At 44.5% G+C, this 19,534-nt stretch overlaps 1 protein-coding gene across 5 annotated transcripts in view; it reads left to right on the top strand.

Moving 5' to 3' along the window:
• Positions 1–19,534, top strand: part of PCSK6 (proprotein convertase subtilisin/kexin type 6) — a 119,053-nt gene that overhangs the window by 30,952 nt on the left and 68,567 nt on the right. For all 5 annotated transcript variants that reach the window (XM_073304308.1, XM_073304307.1, XM_073304309.1 and 2 more), the window contains exons 3-6: positions 6,764–6,874; positions 7,781–7,924; positions 10,356–10,432; positions 13,176–13,264. In XM_073304308.1, the coding sequence (XP_073160409.1) occupies positions 6,764–6,874; positions 7,781–7,924; positions 10,356–10,432; positions 13,176–13,264 (421 nt within the window). The remainder of the gene's footprint in view (positions 1–6,763; positions 6,875–7,780; positions 7,925–10,355; positions 10,433–13,175; positions 13,265–19,534) is intronic.

Here is a 19,534-nt window from a genome sequence, read left to right as displayed (position 1 = left end):
GGATCAGAGAGTGGCAGAATCTATGCAATGAACTGTCCGGTGAGTTAGCTGCTGCACAGCTGGGGCTGGAACCAGAATTCAGCCAGGTAATTCCTGACTTGCAGCCCTGTACTCCGATCACATCCCTCTGAATACGGTAAATGTACTGTAAGAGTAACTCTACCACAAGCAGTAAGATCTTCCCTTAATGAGGAGACCGGCCTCTAAGCTCTGCTATTAAATCTTTCCTGAGAAGTGGAGATGAGGCGGCTGGTTTTCTTGTAGGAAATTATCAGGTTCTAGGTAAGAGAAGTGAGACTAAATGACAACCTACTTAACCGACAAATGCCTGTGATGGGGCGTCTGCCCCACACTCCCCAATAAGGGGTTAACAGCTCTAGGGAAGCTGTGTGAAAAGCAGCCAATAGGAGGCATGGCCAATCAGGGCCCAGCAGGACCATATAAAAAGAGCCTCAGGGCAGAGCAGAGTCAGTAGCTGCCTAGAGTTTAAGGAGGGAGAACTGTTTCTGGAGTAGACTGCAACCCTGTAGCACCTTGAACAGAGCAGTGCAGGCAGGAACCCAGGGGGGAAGAGAAGGTGCTTCAGATGGGCTGCTGTGGCTGCCCAGGGAAATGCACTGATAGAGTTGCAGCAGGAGGCTGCGATCTGCAGGGTTCCTGGGCTGGGACCCGGAGTAGTGGCAGGACCAGGAGCAAAACTCCCCTGGAAGAGGGGAATGTGGATAGTGACATGGCTGGAGGGCTGAGCCATGAAGAGGGCACTGTGGTTCCTGATACTGTGAGAGGGGTTGCAGGTGGACTGCGGAGAAGGAGTGATGGGGTACAGACCCTGGTCGGGGGGGTTGGCCTTGAGCTAATCCCCAGAACAACCAGAAGGAGGCGCCAGTCCAGCGGTGAGTGATGTGCTATGTGACAGTGCCGTAAGGGCTTTTGGCATTGTACTGACATTTGGCAAACTAGTGTAAATCAGTGACACTTGGAAAGGCAGGAAATAAACTATTGTATCTCAGTGTACATGGCTAATAACCCTGGCTACTGGGAATGCTGAAATAAGGTTTATAGATCTATGAACTCTCGTTCATAATGTGACCAAACAAGTATAGCACTCTGACAGGCACGCTCCGTTTTTAGATCATACAGCACAAAATTAGGAGGCTTAACTTGCCAGTATCATTTTTTAGCACTGGTCACATCCAACAAAACAGTCACTCTGAATATAGATTTTTACTTCCAATAGTTATACATGAAATACTTTAAAACGCACAGTAAATGTTGGGACACTGTGTTAATGAAGAGTCTAGTGTCTTCAACAACTTCCATACAAGCTCTGTAGTTTTCCCCCGTGGAAAAATTTCAATGAAAATGAGAATTGTTTTCATTTTTTTTATAAAATGTTTTGTAATTTTGTTTAAAAACAAATCAAACCAAAACCCCAGATACTGTTGTTCTGGACAACTGGAAATTTACCAAAAAAAGTTTGCTTTTTGGCAAGCAAAGTTATAAAAATTTTAGCTGGTCAGGCAAAATTTTTTGATTTAACTGAATTGTTTTGCCCAACTAGCCAAAACTTCTCAGTTTTCAGCTGAAAAATAATTAATATCATTTTTAGGGTTTTGGTTTTTCAATGAAAACCTTAAAAAGTCATCAGAGATTCCCACACAAATTTCCATTTTGATGAAAAGCTATCTTTCATCAGAAAATATTTTGAACTAAAAACTTCTATCCGCTGTAGTCATCTAACTCCCACCACATGTCAAAATACTGGTACATTTACTTGTGTTGAAGCAAGAAATAAAGTGTGTATTTCAAAGCATTCAGTTTGACTTCAATGGGTGTAAGTTTCATTTTTCTCTATGAACAAAAGAAAAAGATTATTCTGGGGGGCAAGTATACACCACTGTGTTTGCATGAGAGAGCAGGAGAAGGATGAAAAGAAGAAATAAAGAGGGAATGCATGACACGTATTTAAAACAGTCACCTTATATGGTAGCTAAGAAGTTCCTTGCAAGTTAAAAGTGGCATTTGACAAACCTTGCCCTTTCTAAAATGGCTTTACATGTGATCTTGCGGAATGTCACACACCACCAAAACCCCAACAAATGTCACAGTAGTAGACCTGGAACATTAACCTAGATCTTCTGCCGAGAAGTCGTCTTTGTAAAGATAAAAAATGCCTTTTCAGCTTGGAAGCAGAGAGCTGATCACTTTAGGTAGATGGCAGAGTGCTCAGGGAAAAAATATTCTAGCACTTTTGAGCCTGCTCAACCAATGACGTCCTTCATGTTTAGCTTATTAATTGCAGTTTATGGAAGATGAATGGTGACTTCCATCAGGGCATGGAGTCTGGAGAAAATGTGGCTTAAATCCATAACGGCGTGCAAACAAACCCTCCCTTTTTAATTCATCAGCAAAGACTCTAGTGAGGCAAGCTTGTGGGACTTATTTTTCAGGATATATGTGTGGCTTTGGGGCCAGTGCGCATGGTTTACATGGAAACACATGCTCATATGAGCATGCAAAAACACTCCCCTTCAACACTAAGGGTCTGTTGATAGAGATCTTGATGAGGGAATTCAGTGGCTTGATTATTAATGTGAATGGTCTGAATGTGGATGTTGGATAAAGCTGCATTTTAAGAAGTACTAAATAAGTGTTATGAGAGCATGTGGTGTGCTTAGATGAAGCCAACATGATTTTAATGCTAGCAGATGAAAGAAGAGCAGCAGAATCAATGTCCCTGCTGTTTTAGGACTGTTAGGGTAAATCTGTAGGCCCAGTTATCACAACTGTGAGCTCCACGGTGAAAAGTGAATGAAAGTTCATAAAATGCCACAATAGCCTAGACCAACAAAGGCTGATGGGGAAAAGGTGCAAAAGGGAGACTGAATCTGTACAAACAAAAAGGCTGACTGATATAACTCAAGGATTGTGTTCAGATCATGCCTGGTAAACAAGAAAAGTGTGGGAAATCAGTGAACCAAAATTAGTGTGTTGGAAATAAGGCCTAACTGGTGGACAAAATAATGAGGGGATGGGCTAGCCCACCCATCAATCCCTTTTGGGGTCCTTAAAAGACTTTTTGAGGAAAATTGGAGGACATGAATGGAAGAGGGCAACGATTGCTGACTGAAAGGAGGGGAAGGAGTGAGCTCTACCAATATGGCTGCCACCTCCAGTATCTCCTAGGACTCCAGAATCCACCATAATGCCACTAGAGATCCCAAAAGATGTTCAGACCAGATCGGGCCAAAGAGAGGAACCTAGATGTCATCACTACCTCCGCCGTCTGACTAATTCCCAACCACCATGTGGGATGTGAGACTCTGCCATCTACCCTCATCCCCACGTGTCCTCCTTCCCCCATTTTATTTCTTCTCATTTCTGTCCTCCTTTGTCTTCTGTCGGATAAAAGTCTGGGTTAGCTGGCCAAGACTAGATATTTTGTAACACTGTTGTGAGCCTGTGACCAAAAGCGCAACTAAAAGCAGTGCCCTACACAGCCCGATGCTGGTACAAGTTTGCCAGGTCTTAGAGTGGTTAATAAGATTGTGTTCTGGGCCTATTTTTCCAGCAGTGAGGTGGCAAGTGAAGGTCCACACCAGCGTCAGAAGCTGCATTTTCTATCTTTGCTGTTCTTTTCACTCCTCTTTCGTGTGTCTTTTAAGAAATGGGAACAGACTTTAACAGCTCCTGCCCATCTCAGCTAACTTCTTCTGTTTTTCCCCCAAGACGACACATATTACTATTTTTGATACCACCTAAAAGATGGTCAAACAAGTTTTTCCCCCCCACCCCTTCTAATGACTCTCTTGAGTTAAAGGGAACAAGGGCTGTTGTTCGTATGAAAGCCTTACTTAATATTTGACATTTCTAATACTTGAACTGTTTTTCCTTCTTTTTCTGTATCTTTATTCAAAGGTTAAAGGGATTCTTAATGGTGTGTTTGCCATGGTACAACACAGGCTGAGATCTCTGTATACCAAACCCTGAACCTTGTTTAAAATTGACGAATGTTGGACAGCATTAAGTCTTTGGGACCATATATTCCAGTCCTGCAGCTCGTAAATAAACCTGAGGGCAAGAAGCCTGAAGATTATTCTAGTTAGTTATAGGAACAGCTCCCAGGTTTCCTCAAATCCATTTTAAAGAACAGAGGATGAAATTCCAGTCCCACTGAAGTCAATGAGAGTTTTGCTGTTGACCTGAGAGTAGCCCGTATCTCTCCCAAAGTGGCTTGAAATGTATTTGAACTTTTTGTGGGGTGTTTTTTATATATATACTTATTTCTTTGCCAGTGTCACGCTGTCTGGAGTGGCTCAGGACCAGGAGTGCCTACATCAGGGCAGACTGTCAGAAAAGAGGGCAGACACCTCAAGCTAGTGGTGTGTTCTATAATTAATTAGATTTCACCAAGCCAGTAAGAAGTGTGGACTCCTAGATCACTGTACCAGTCTTGCCATGGAGTCAGATAGTCTCCTTTGACTCTCCAGTCTATCTTGCCACCCAGACAAACTGGACTTTGTGATAAAATGGTTACTTACACCAAAACTCACGTCATATTTAGGTTGCTTCCAGTCCCAAGAGACCAGTCACTTACCCCAGATCAACTGGTACCCTAGATCTTACACCAAAGACCATGCTGGTAGCCAGTCTAACTAAGGGTTTATTAGCTAAGAAAAGGAAATGAGAGGTTAAAGCAAGTAAAATACATGCACAGGTGAATCACAGTTTGTGATTCCAAAGGGTGGCAGTGATGTACTAAACTGCCAGTTTCCCAAAAGTCTTTTCAGGGTACTATGATTGTCTCGGAGGATCTCTGCCTTGCATCTGGCGCACTTCCCTGTAAGAATCCAAACAGTTCAGAGATGAAGGATCTTTCCTTGAATCCATACTTATAGCTTCTTCTCACAGAAAACAAGCCAACAGTGTAACTACCTAAATGGGCTTTTCCTCTGATGATGGAGAGTGAGAAATGCCGTTTGTTCTGATGATTGGAGGTCAAAGATGCAAAGATCACTTGCTTTGAAATTAACTCTTTTCTGTTAGGGTTCTTCATTTGCATTCTACAAGGCTTCTTTCTCCTTTGATGGGTTAGTTGGTTACAGGGGTATCACAATGTAAATGTTTGCTTCTACTTTATAATGGGATGTAGATAAGTGAAAACAATGCAAGTAACATCCCATTAGTTTTTGTGACGTTTAAACACCTAATACTCTCTTACACATTTAACAATCATCTTGATCTATATAATGCACAAGTGAATTGGCCTGGGGCTTTGACATGAGCTGGCACCTGATCTGCCAGTGTCCCAACCAGTTCTGCAGAACAGATGAAATATCACCAGCAAGAAAGAAAAATAAGCCCCTCTTCAGCAAATCATCGACGTACTTTCCTAATGAAGAATTTACTAGTCATCCTTCAACTAAGCACTTAACCAAGTGTTTTGACTACAATAGGGCTTAAGCTCACGCTTCAATCCTTTGCTGACTCAGCCCATAGATAATACTGTTTTAGGGACCCAACCTTTACGTCTGACCCACGGAGCAGCGCACTGTCCTACCAGTCTCTCAGGGGCACATGCCTCCATGCTGGTGCAGCTTATCTCTGAGTGCTGGGGCCTTCACACTGCCCTTCCCCTTGCTAGATAATGTCACACATGCATCCCACTAAAAACCAACACAAACCCGTCCGTCCTGGGCTCTCCCTTGTTAATACTGAAGTGATGGTTCAGCCCTTGTATGGGAAATTCTCAAGCTTGTTTTGCAGGCAGGAGTTCTTTCTGGGCCCCTTCTCACCAAGGCATTCCATTCCCAAAGTCTTAACCCTTCCCCTTGGGTTCCCCCAAGCAGAGGCAGACCCTGATTTCCCCAGAAGAAAGCCACTGTCCGCACCAGTCCTTCCTCCGTTACAATAGAGCCTCCAGCACAGAGTCCTGCCTCCTCAGATTTCAGGTCTGTTCCCAATCACCTGCTCTCGAGAGGAAAACAAACCAGGCAAGGTCCGAGCAGGGACCTGAACCCCGCAAAGTCACAAGCTCAGCCTGTGACCTGCTGCTAATATTTCCCCTCCAAATTAAAAAATGAAACCACAAACCCATTTTCGGAGAGCCTGGGCAAAGGGTTCTGCTAGCAAATGAGAAATCGTTTGGTTTCATAAGGCTTTGCCTTCAAAAGAATCCGGGCACTTGAAGTGGGAAAGCCAGGAAGTGCACGGCTCTGATGGTATTTGTGGGAGTCTGCACTGCCACTGTTGTTGTTTTGTTTGTTAGCTGTGCTTTGGCATTGTATATATTCTGTTGACAAACGCAAGTATTCGTCCATTGTGGGTCCAGTCCTGCAAACTCTCATCTACATCAGTAATGGCTTGCAGGACGGGCCCTGCTTGTATCCAGAACATCTAATTAGGCTATCTCGTTACACATTCCATCCATAGTACTTTAAAACTTACAAATGTGATAAAGCAGCCTACAAAGAAGATGAGAGGTAGATTTGACTTCTTCCATTTCAGATTTAGTTTGTTTTCTTGCATGAATAGATCATAGCCCTATGCAAAATCTAAATTTGCTCTAGATTTTCCATGGTGAGGAAAACCATCCACTGACTGGTTAGAAATGAGTCAGGAATATAATGTTAAAGGCCTCTCAGTTTAAAAAGTTGTTTTGTTTGCTTGGGGTTTTTCATTGATACTATATATGCAATATTTGAGTGGCCAATGTTTTTGTTATATCTTTATTTGCATATTCAGTAATTTAAAATCTCTGTAGGTGAAGTGGCTACAGCAACAGGAAGTGAAACGACGAGTTAAGAGATATGTTCGAGGTGACCCTCCTTTGATTCACTTCAATGACCCAATGTGGTCTAAAATGTGGTATATGGTGAGTATCTTCAGTAGTCTTCTTTTTGCTAGCCAGGTACTTTTCTATGGTAGAGTTGTTATTTTACAGCAAGATTACTTTTTTAAAAAATGGAAAGTTTCATTACCCTTCACTTAACCTCGTTGGTAGTGTAGCCCATTGACTTCTGTGTTTGTGTCAGTGAAAGTGCTTTGTAGCTGTATTAATATTTCCCAGGCTGCAGAAAAATGCCATTTTAGAGGCAGTGTGGCCTAGTGATTGAGCATTGGACTGGGACTCAGGTGACCTGGGTTCTCTTTCTGGCTCTGCCACTGACCTGCTGGGTGACAGTCGGCAAGTTATTTCCCCTCCCTGTGCCTCAGTTTCCCCATCTGTAACCTGGGGAGGAGGAGGATGATATACTGACTTCCTTTGTAAAGTGCTTTGAGATCTGCTGATGGAAAGTGCTATAGAAGAGCTGAGTATTCTTGTTCGTTGTAATGAGCTGTCTTTCATCATCATTTTATCACAGGTACACAATTCTAAGCATAAAAGGTCTGAAACTACCTGTATGCAGTAACATCATTTTATTTTGGTTCATTGACTTGTGTTTGGCAGGGAAAGTCATTTAAAATAAAGTCTCTTGATAGAAATGTTACTTTGTATGAATATAAAGTTGAAGATCCATCCCTAAAGTGGAAGAACCAAAGAATATTAAGATTTCAGTTCCCCTCATTAACTTGTTTGGGGATTTCTTGATCTAATATGTAAATTTTAAAAAAAACCTTACAAATAGCTTGGTAAACTGTGGAATGTAAATGTATTTTCAGATTAGTTGATTTGTTTGCACAGAATCATTCTTCAGCAGAATTGGGTGATGCTTTGAACTCATTGGCACATTGGGGTGAATCAGTTTTATAATCTGCCCTTTGCTATTTCTGCCCTCAGCACTGTGGAGATAAAAACAATCACTGCAGGTCAGAAATGAATATTCCAGCAGCCTGGCAGAGAGGATATACTGGCAAAAATGTGGTGGTGACCATTCTTGATGATGGCATAGAGACAAGCCATCCCGATCTCATACAAAACTATGTAAGTAAGAAAAAAAAAAAAAAAAGTTTGCCGCTTCTCTGTAACCTTTTAGACTGGCATGTCAAATGGAAAATATGATGGGGAAATGGGATAGTCCTTCAAGGAAAACGGGAGCAGAGACTTTTTTCCCCCAGTGAATTTGTTTCTGAAGAACTTAAATTATGCTTTTATTTTTAAAGACCAGCCATCAACAGAATACACATAAAGATTTGAAAAAAATCAAAACTTCAGATTTGAAACAAACATGTTTGGAAACTCCATTCCCGTTGGGGATTAGCCAGCTGTCTAGGAGATGAAGGTTTACAAATATCCCACCACCGTCAGTCGCCTGTAGAGTAAAACCAGGCATCCTGTGGCCAAAGACAAAGATAATGTAAATGGCTTTGCTCAGCCAGAGTTTGAAAACAGATAATAGAATATCAGGGTTGGAAGGAACCTCAGGAGGTCATCTAGTCCAACTGCCTGCCATAAGCAAGAGCAATCCCCAATTTTTGCCCAAGATCCCTAAATGGCCGCCTCAAGAATTGAACTCACAACCATGGGTTTAGCAGGCTAATGCTCAAACCACTGAGCTATCCCTCCCCTTGTCAAGCAAGATATAAGACTTTCCATAGCTAATCAGTTTCCTGGCCCTGGGAAGTTTAGTACCTGAGTGAGGCTGACTTTTTACCTGAAAGATCCTGATTGCCAAACACCCAACACCCAAATCACATTCCAGTTTGGCAACATGGACTCTATCACCTACCTCTCTAGCCTGATCATGACACATACTGGATGGAGGCAATAAACTTAGTACAATTCTCCTGGTTCTCACCTGATCCTCATTTGACGCTGAAGACTCTGACATGCCAGTCCCTGCTGACTCACTGCTAGCTCAGTATTTGGATGATGTGGGTGTGGGAGTGGAATGCCTCTCTCGGTTATAAACAGGAACAGAAACACTTTTTACCTGTCAAGCCAAGAGTTCACTGGCTGATGTCTCTCCTGCAACAGTTGACAATGTTCTAATACATAAAACAGCACACGGTGCAGCATTCCTACAGGGCTGCAAGATACTGACAGAGACCATTTCTGACAATCTGAGTCTTCTGGGCCCAGGATTCTCTTCTTTTCGCTGCTTTAATAGGTTTGAAATGTCTTCGTTTTAGGTGTGCCCTAAGAGTTAATGACAGGTTTCAGAGTAACAGCCGTGTTAGTCTGTATTCGCAAAAAGAAAAGGGGTACTTGTGGCACCTTAGAGACTAACCAATTTATTTGAGCATGAGCTTTCGTGAGCTACAGCTCACTTCATCAGATGCATATCGTGGAAACTGCAGCAGACTTTATAATGCAGTTTCCACAATATGCATCCGATGAAGTGAGCTGTAGCTCACGAAAGCTTATGCTCTAATAAATTGGTTAGTCTCTAAGGTGCCACAAGTACTCCTTTTCTTTTTGCTAAGAGTTAATGATTTTTAGTGTCAGATCCTGGGTTCTTACTCTATTTTCCCTCATTCCATATCAGGCAAACTCCCATGAGTGAGAAATGATGGACCGCAGGTTTTAGCTCACAGTGCAAAGCTTGTCATTTTTAATAGATTAATTCTTCTTTTCATTTGTTTCTAATAGCTGTAAAAGAGCCTGGACAGGTGCTTTCTAAACACTTCTAAATAAGTTAATATAAAGAAGGGCCCACACCCAGCAAACACACAGGCATGTTCCATTGGCTCGCAAGCAATTACACACTAAGGAAAAAGAAGTTCCTTGTAAATTTCAGTGAACCCTTTTAAGCTTTTTCTCCTTCGGGCTTGCAAGCTCTGGTTACCAGCCTGAGGAGTATGCTGGATTGAATAATGAATGCCAGTAGCCTTTGTTAATCTTAAGCAAATACTTGAGAATTAAATTAGAAGTGCCAGGTTATTGCATAGGCCATCTCCCCAGCCCCAGCCCCTGGAGTGCTCTATTAGTGCTAATGTTGCATCTCACAGGTTTTTCATTTAAGCATTTCATTTCATTTGTAGAGTGAACACTTTATAGCCTTCCTGAAAGGCGTAATTGGAAAAGCAGAAAATATTGAACCACTTTCTTGTCAGTGGTGAGACCAAGATTATAACCTTAGGGAAAGGGCACTCGGCAATAAATGAGCCTGGCATCCCGGTTATGCGTGAACTACCGCTGAATGATAAGGTGTCTCTGTCTATCCGATCCCAGCAATGAGTGCAGCTCCATTTACATTGCTGCTTTGGAGGGGAGAAGCAAAGTCTTCCCAAGCTAATGTTATGATCACTTACTAAGTGTAAATTCCAAGGGGAGCCATGCCTTGCTGGGGTGTGCTTGGGTGATCTCTTCCTGTTACACTTGCTGTGTTAATTCAGTGTTTCTCTAAGCGGGCTTTAGGTCTGGTCTGTGCTCTGGCTAGTCACGCTCACTAACGAAAGTGAAATGTTTTTAGGATCCTCAGGCGAGCTATGATGTCAATGACAATGACTGTGATCCAAGCCCACGCTACGATGCCAGCAACGAGAATAAGTATGTTGCATTCCTTATAATGCGCCTAGCCCTTAAATTGTGTGGTACTTTCCAAGAACTTCCCAGACATTTAAACACCTAATTTTTACAGTTGCTTCCTCCCAGAAGGGTGGGTTAATAGTACAGGAAGCATTAGTAGTATTGGGATTTCATAGATGGGGAAAGTGAGGCAAGAGAGCTTGACTCCTGCAAAGGTACTTGTCGGAGCTAGGATTGGAACTCAGGAGGGGAGGGATTAGAACTACGGGGGGGGGGAATAGCTCAGTGGTTTGAGCTTTGGCCTGCTAAACCCAGGGTTGTGAGTTCAATCCTTGAGGGGGCCATTTGGGATCTGGGCAAAAATTGGGGATTGGCCCTGCTTTGAGCAGGGGGTTGGACTAGGTGACCTCCTGAGGTCCCTTCCAACCCGGGTATTCCATGATATGCCAGCTTCAAGCTCCTGGCTCCCAGTCCTCTGCTTTGCCCATTAAACCAGTATGTGCACTACCATCCAGCACGTACATGATGAATGTTACACAACTGTGACGCTTTGTAAGTCATTTTAGTAAGCTGTGAATATTTAAAAGTAGAATTACTTGAGTGGGGTCCAGCTTATTTCATCTTGCACATGGTCTCCAGTAGCCCCCTTGGCCCAAACCGTTCCTTCCTGATGAAGGGAACCCCACCGCCCTCCTTCTGGGGCTTGTGCTGTTCTTCTCCCTGGTCCCTTTGATTTGCCCTTCACCAGGCAACCTTCCACTCTGGCTGGCAACAAAGTCTGTCACAAACAGAACTTAATGGTGTCTCTCCCCTGGTAGTTTACCTCAGTTTTAAACTGGGCCCAGCCTATCTCCTCCTTCCCAAGGAGTCTCAGACCCTCCTCTGATTCAGCCACCACTCCCTGGCTTTACCTGGCTGGAGCTCAGCCTTCTGGCTCCGGCGTCCAAACTCCCCTGGTGTCAGGGCCTTCCTTGCAGGAGCCTTTCTCACTCTCTGCAGTTTCCTGAGCTTCCTCTCTCTGTTTCTTGTTCCTCTCTGTCTCTTTATAAGGAAACACCTGTCCCCTATCAGGCCCCACCAGGGCTGTGAATGAGGCACAGGTGAACTGGAGCAGTTCCCTCTTCTGGGGGGGAAGACGTATGACATGTAGGCATCAGTTTAATGTCGCCCACCATCTTCAGATAACAACACACTGTGCTTCCTTGCCCACTTCTTAAGAACATGGGATGTGCCAGACTGGATCAGGCCCCTGGGCCATCTGGTCCAGCGTCCTGTTTCTGAGGAGGGTGTTAGAACTCTCTAATAGGGAAATGTTGGATCATCTGTCTTCACACGGATCTCTAATAAAGATTTGCTTAAACCCTAAAGCATGAGATTTAATATCCCCTCCAAAATTCTTATTGTTAATTAGGATGAGTCTGAAAATTCTTGATAGCCATGTAAATGTCCAAACTCTTTCTGAATCCTGTCAGATTCTTGGCCTCAGCAACTTCCTGTGGCAATGAGTTCCACAGTCTAATTGTGAGTTGTGTGAAAAAGTATTTCATTTTATCGGTTTTGAATTTGCCACCTTTTTATTGACTGCCGCCTTGTTCTTGCATTTTGAGATCAGGAGAACAGAAGCTTACCTTCTCTAGACCATTCATTATTTTATATATTTTTATCAAGTCCCTCTCTTATTTGTCCCCTTTCTAAATCTCTTCCAGTTCTGCAATATCCTTTTTGAGACAGGGTGACAGCACTGATTTATATAAAATCACACACTTTTACAGCAATTGTCCATGGTCTGTCAGCTCAACTCCCCCTCCCCACCCCAACCCCTTATTTTAATTTACTTCTGGCCTCCTAATAGTGGTGTATACATATCTGGGATCATACAGCGTAGCTCTCTTCATGTGGTAACAATCAGTTGCCAAGTAACTTTCTATCAATCAAACAAATGCAACGCCAATAAACTCTTCATGCCCTGTGTCCCAAAATGTCTTTAGAAAATGAACAGCTCTACCATTTAAGATGAATGAGTCTATTCTCCACCCTGTGCACAATAGGCCTCATACAAGGGAATCTTCTAAAGGCCAATTTGTGAACAGAGAGGGGGGTGAATGTTCAACATGATGTTCAGGGCTTTAATGTTCGTGTGACGTCTGCTGCTGCTAACAGGAGTCGTGTGGCAGAATCCTTGAAGAGCTGACTGGAAATGTGTCCTCTAGTCTAAAAGGACTAACCAAAAACTATTTTTAAGGGTCACCATCTGTGAATTCCCTTAATGATGCCAAGCCTCTAAGCACTTTTCCAATTTAGCGGATTAGATGTCAAAACGATATCACACTTTTTGAACCTAAATTAAAGTGGGACTTCCACATGGCGGCACATTTGAAAAGGAAACATTAATACAAAAAAGCAATTTACTTGGCCACTAATTTCCTCTATTCCCCTGGCCATTATTGTGTTTTTGAATAAAAAGCTTCCTCGAGCTCAAGTCAGTTTTGTCTGCTGCGGAAGTCTTAAGCCCGTGTTCATGAGCTCACCCGAGGGATCGGGATGTCGCAGATGGAGCATTGTGACATCACTGTAGAATCCGAGAGGGAGAAATGATGGGATACAACACTGCAAATAGCTTAAGCAGCAATGTGACTGCTAGCAATGGCGTCATGATGCTGAGTGTCACATACAATACATACACACGCTTGGTCCAAATCTGTGTTTGACTCTGCTGTCATTTATTTACATGGAAATGTATCCTGACTTTCAATTCTCTTTTCAGACATGGCACCCGCTGTGCTGGACAAGTTGCAGCTAAAGCAAACAACTCTAATTGTATCGTGGGCATCGCGTACAATGCAAGAATAGGAGGTAAGGCTGACACTATGCTATGGCTCTCTCACTGTGTGTGGTTTGCTACTTATACACCTTTATTTCCTGGACCTATAGTTCTGCCCGCCTGGACTGGTGGGCTGTGATTTCTTGAACTGAGATTGACGGGGGACAGTGAAACTCTGGAGCAGTGACCTGGTTTGGATCTGCTAAAGTCTTGAATCATTATTGTCCTTGATTGAGAATGACCCTGAGGTGCCCCCCCACCCTGGATAGCGAAGCCGTATTTTTGAGAAGAGGTTGGGAACCTGCTGATTTCAGCTCTTGAGGACATTGCTGACAATGTGCCCTCTGCATCCTGTAGATCCTCAGTTAGTACAAATCCACAGGTGGCTACAGCTGGTTGGAACGCCTTCCCCAAGATATGTCGGTTTCATTGGGAAGGGGTTCTTTATTTTTGTTTTTTTGAGCAAGAGATTTTCTCACACTCTGTAGCCTGGCAATTAGGGCATTGGCCTGGCATGTGAAAGACCCAGTTCAAATGCCCACCCTACCTCATCTTGAGTGATCTGGGACAAAAAGCTCTGGTCTGGATCACGCAGAGCAAGGATTTGAACCTGGGTCGGCTACATTCCAGGCGGTGCCCTAGTCTGCAGGATGAATGGGAGCACACACCCCAGTCCAAAACTGGGCACTAGGATATGACTCCTGTCCCCAGAAACTTTCCAAAGGTTTTGGATTTGTTCCAGCATGGAACAAAAACAAATTTCGAAACTTCAGACTTTGCTGCCAAACAGAATTGTCGTCCTACAGCGAACTGTACCGGTGGCCCCTTCTCATTGGTAGTCAGCTGCACCAGCTTCAATTAGGGAAGCTGCAACACCCCAGTTCAGCTCAATATTCACACCAGAGATTAACACTCCACTTGTAATCATTTAGAAGGGCTAATCTGGGAACCATGGCTGCTTGGATGTTTGCCTTCCAACTGGAACTGACAGGGGAAGTCAAAGGAACAGGGTTAGGTCTTCATTTGGTAAAGGACCAGTTTTGGAGTTTGCAGGAGCAGCTGCATGCTTTTTCCCTGTATGATCCTCCTGGATTTTTTTCCATATTTAAATATAAAATTGAGCCAATAGGTGATTTATATAGGATTGCATCTTTTACGGAACCGGTCTTAAATGGAACAAACAAAGCTTGCATAGGCTTTTGGGAATGTATTCAATCAGGTCAGACCCTTGACTGTCTGTCTGAAAATTCCTGGCAATGTTTTCACTTCTTCTTGCATCTAAATCCTGGAAATCCAGGACTTGGAATGGCAAAGTCTGTCTCGCTGCATGGTTCAGTCTCTGGGCTCTTCGTAATTTGCCTTGGTAGCAATAGATTTTACTGGCAAGGCTGCTATAAAATACTGTTCTCAGCGGCTGCTGTGTGCAAGCCGCTTGCCACTTTCCATGATGTCAGTGCAACTTGTGGAGCAGGGAATTGCATGTGGTTTTCTCACAGCTGTGCGATCCCACTTCGCTGCCCTCCACTCAGCTGCTGGAATTGCACGCCGGGGAGAGGCCTGGATGCAGACTGGCAGGGGAGTGCCTTGCCAGCATTGCACTGTCTTCCAGCTGTTTAGGAGTTGGCAACGCTGCTAGCGGGCGGCAGTGCTTCCTCAGTGACTGAGCGGGAATGCTGCCTCTGAGAAGGATGCTGGGAACATGGGAATGGGGCTGCACTGGCTGTGAGAGGATTTTCGGGATGCTGCCAAAGGAAACGTAGGGTAGGGTGTGAGTAGAAGAGGGGAACCGCTCCTTTATTCCTGTTAGAAGAAAAGGAGGACTTGTGGCACCTTAGAGACTAACAAATTTATTTCAGCATAAGCTAACACGGCTGCTACTCTGAAACCTGTCTTTATTCCTGCTGGGTTTCTTTCCCCTATCCCTGACTTTCCTACCCCTTTTGCTTCCTGTTTACCTCCATTGTCCTCCTTTCTTTCCTATTCTCTACACCCTCATTCTGGGTTCTTTCTCTTTCCCTCGTGTGCCCGCCTCTCCTATCTCTTTAGACAGAGGCCGCATGGGCAGTTACCTTTGGCCCAATGTGCAATGGGGCCGAAGTGGTGGTGGGACATCTGTGGTTCCTTGATTACAGAGAACCCTAAGTCAGCAGGAGACCATGCACTTTCCGGAGCTAGACAGAGGTCCGGTTCACCTTGTGTCAACCACACATGTCCCCTTTCCAACACCATCCTTCTCAAATCTCCCTTACAGGAAACGGCTCTTCTCTTCTGCATCCCTTCTTTGCCCCCCTCCCCCTGCTGGTATGCAGAGACGAGCACATTGTTCTTTAGAAACGGGGGGTGGGGGAGCACAGGGATGAAACGATTGCTGCTGATGCTGTCGATGCGGAGGTTGGTAATATTGGAGGCTGGTCACTTTGAGAGATGCATCTCTTGCTGCAGGTAGGTCCAAGCACCCAGAGTTCAGGCCCTTTCTGACCCACCCTTGGAGACCAAGAACCCACACCAGGAGGGGGGGCCGCCCTTTCCGGCAGATGGAGATTTGAGCTGTTAGCATGGTTTGCAGTAGGAGCCCAGCTCCGCAACTGCCCTGTGTTGATTAGAGTTGCTCTCGCATTCTTTGCCCATGCAACCTGGGCTGGAAACGGGTGCTTCTGACGCAGAGAGAGTGCGTCAGGTTTTTGATGCTCCGTGTTCTACTCTCCTGAACACTCAGCATGTTGGATATAGGATCTCCAGGTGCCCTAGCGGTCAGGCTAGCCTGCCTATTTGCGCTGTGGGTAAAATTGCTGGCCCAGTGTTTGAACAGTCTGATCCACCTACCTGTGTCTCTTCAACACATTTTCCTACTCCGAGCCAACTGCAGAGCAACAGCAAATGTTGCTAGTTAATTACATACATTGAGATGTTCCTGTCCTCCCCTCCCCCCAGGAACCTGTTTCCATTTAACGAAATATATTAAATAAATAACTGAAAATGTCTTATTTTTAAACTACATGTTTGTACAAACCCCGGCACAATGGGCCTCCTGCCCTCTGACCCTGGCACTGCTGTAATACAAATAACAAACAGTAATGAAGTAAACAAATCATTATCAGTAAATTGGATTCATGATGCTAATGAGAATCATGAAGTTCATTTGCATTAGCATATCTATGAACCATTCAGATTTAGAGCATTTTAAAGGATTAATTTACCCCAAACACTAATCTAATCAGCTTGGAGTTCTGTAGTTACAGGGTCAATGACATGTAGTGTCAGTGAATCTGTGGGGCTGACTTTGCAAATGGGGTAGAATGAAGGCTGGAATTGTCATGTATTACAGGCTACCTTTGTGTGCAGCTGCAGACCAAATCTACAGGAAAAATCATTTGTAAATCAGTTGCCGAAAGGTCCTGCCCCGTCCCACTTCCCCCGGCCTGATCTGTCCCCTCATTGACCCAGATAGAACTTGCAGAGTCAGAGTTCAAGGAGGGGGACATGAGCCTCTCCATCAGCCTCATTTTAGGAGCCTTATTTGACACCTTGCAGAGGGCAGATGTGGCCCTTGCTCTGTTACCCTCTGAGCATTAGAGGAATCAGCTTAGTACTTGTATTAATGGGAGGAAGGCTTTAGACCTGGGCACCTCTAGGTAGACGTGGTCCTGACCCAGTCTCTCTCCTTTGCTTTAGCTTAGATATGGAGAAAAGAATTAAGCCTCTTCCTACACATCCACCTCCTTCAAGGCTCCCCCTTGGACTGTCCTGTCTCCTGCCAGCATCTCTTCCCTGTTAGCTCTCTGAGGTGTCTGACATAAAACCCTCTGAGGCAGAGGTCGCAACAGCTCAGCAGGAGTCCATCAGGGGAAGATTCCCCACAATGCCTCAGGAGAGCAGAGGGACCCTGACATCTGTGTAAGAAATTCTTGGTGGCTGTATGGGGAAGGCGAATCTTGAAAAATGCCCACAAGCCACTGTGCCAGCAGCAAGAGCTGAGGCAGTATGGGATAGCAGTCAATGCTTTCCCAGGATGCATTGATACCAACATGGTTATGGAACTTGACAAGGGAGGAAGTGTAAATACCGGTGACTTAGGCCAGGTCTACACTCGAAAAGGTGTTCTGGTGTAGTTATCCTGCTACAGCTATAACCGCAAACCCCTAGTGCAGACAGAGCTTATCCAGTGCTTAGACCAGTTCCCCGAGCCCAATAAGCTACACCAGCAGCAGCACGTTTATGCCAGTATAACTGAGTTGACACTAGGGCTTTTGCCAGTATAGAAATGTGACAACATTACTAGCAAAAGTTTCTGCTGTAGCCCTGGCCTCTGTGTTTGGCTGGGGGAAAGAAGCTGCAGCATGGGAGCAATACAGCTGTGATTGCACTCGCTGCGGGAGATAGCCGGACAGTTCTACTCATGTGCTTCTCTCTGCGGTGTGAAGATCACTTAGCTTCTTCCACCACTAGCCCAGGTGCTCGGGAAAAACGCCGCTGGAGTGCTGGTTGGGAGACAGCGAGGAGATTGCCCCAAGCTTCTGGGCCTGGGCTAAACCCCAGGCTGGGATTTTTCATTTCCTCCTGTGACATCAACTTAGCAGAAGAAAAAATAATTGTTGAAGAAGAAACCTTGTTGACAGATACCGTATTTCCCTGCCGTATCCTGCCACCAGCTTACCCTCCACTCCAGAAGCCATACACAAATTCCATACCTCATCTCCACTATTTGAGACCTAAGCGAGGGAATCCTGGAGACTTTCGTTTAAATAACTAGAGGCCTTATTGTACCCACTTGGCCCTGCCCTGGAGGCGGCTCCCGTGCCACTGGAGTTTGTAGAGGATTGGTTTGTCTCTGGTGGGTGTTTGGCTTTCGCTGGTGAGAGATAAGTCCCGTTTCCATGATTCCATGAGTGAGTGCTTCTAATAAATCAACCACTAGACACCCCCCAGAACGGGGGTATCTCTCTCTTTTTCACTTTAGAGTGTCCGCCTAGTTCTCTGCATGGATGTATTCGCGCACGTGCGTCCGTGTGCATGGCACATCTGATTTCTCTGTGATCCCAATGCAGGGGAACAAACGCAGACCCTGTTTTGAAATGTTCGCTCTCCATGCAAATGTGGCACATCACATCCCCTGGCACTCTGTACTGGTCAAAGGCCCTTGTGACAATTCCCTGTTTTGTGAAGCAGGCAGCACTGAAAGAAGCTAATGCCATCGGTATAAATCAAGGCTGTAGCAAAATGAGGATGCTGATTGCCTGGTGGAAGCAGGGCCTTTCACTTCCAGCGACTGCAGCTGGAGTTAAAGTACTCTGCCTCCTACAGGATCAGGCCCTAAAATACACATGGTATATTTCAAGCGCACACTCCTTAATAACCCCGGAGGCAGGAATTACTTGCCAGCTTTATAAAAAATGCATTGCTCCCTTTTGAATTTGACTTCTTTAATGAGCGCCTCCATGTGTGTGCATGTTGGGGAGACCAGGAATGCTCTGTCGACCAAGACAATAAAACTGACAGACCGCTTGAGGTTGTAGGTTTGGGTCAATTTTTTGAAACCGAACCCTATAGAGTTACTGATTGTGGAACAGAACATGCTGTCGCTTTAGCAAAAGTGATTCTAGATGGATTACTAAAAGAAACTCGCGATTAATGAGCAAAACTTGTTGGGGAGGCCTATTTGTCACACTCAAAAAGCTACAATCTAATTTTACTTGATGTTCTTCAATGCTCTTGCATTGCCATTTGCTGTAGGCAAAATACATTACTGCTCAATAAACAAACAGTGATCCTGGCATACCTTCTTTTTTCCTTCTCTTCTTTACAGCCTGCATTCTGAAACTTTTATTGCTTATTCTGTGGGAAATAGCTGATTTATTTCCCCCTCCCACCCATCTTTTATTTAACTTTGGTTTCCTTCTTCCAAACTCTATAACCTATAGATCCTGCTGCAGTATTCTATAAATCTGGGTTTGATTGCTAGCTCTGCTAGCTATGTTGGATCTGCTATGTGATGAGACTGAGGGGATATTTTCACTCTATACAAGTGCACAACTGGGAACAAAGTAAAGGGAGAATTTATACATCTTATTTTTAAGCCCATGTATGTAGGTATGGACAGTACCATTGCCATTGTGCCTTGCAAATGTCTCAACACCTGTCTGAGGCATGCAAGTATTAGCCCCATTTCAGATGGGGGGACTGAAGCACAGAGAGATTGTGACTTGCCCCAGGTCACATAGGATCTGAGACAGGAATTAAGTTCAGTTCAGATCTCCTTAGTCCCAGTCCTCATACACATGTCCATCTTTTTGCTGCAGACTCAC

Source organism: Lepidochelys kempii, chromosome 10 (genome assembly GCF_965140265.1).
Source record: "Lepidochelys kempii isolate rLepKem1 chromosome 10, rLepKem1.hap2, whole genome shotgun sequence".
NCBI lineage: Eukaryota > Metazoa > Chordata > Testudines > Cheloniidae > Lepidochelys > Lepidochelys kempii.
Note: the sequence above shows the minus strand (reverse complement) of the source record. Positions and strands in the feature narration are given on the sequence as shown.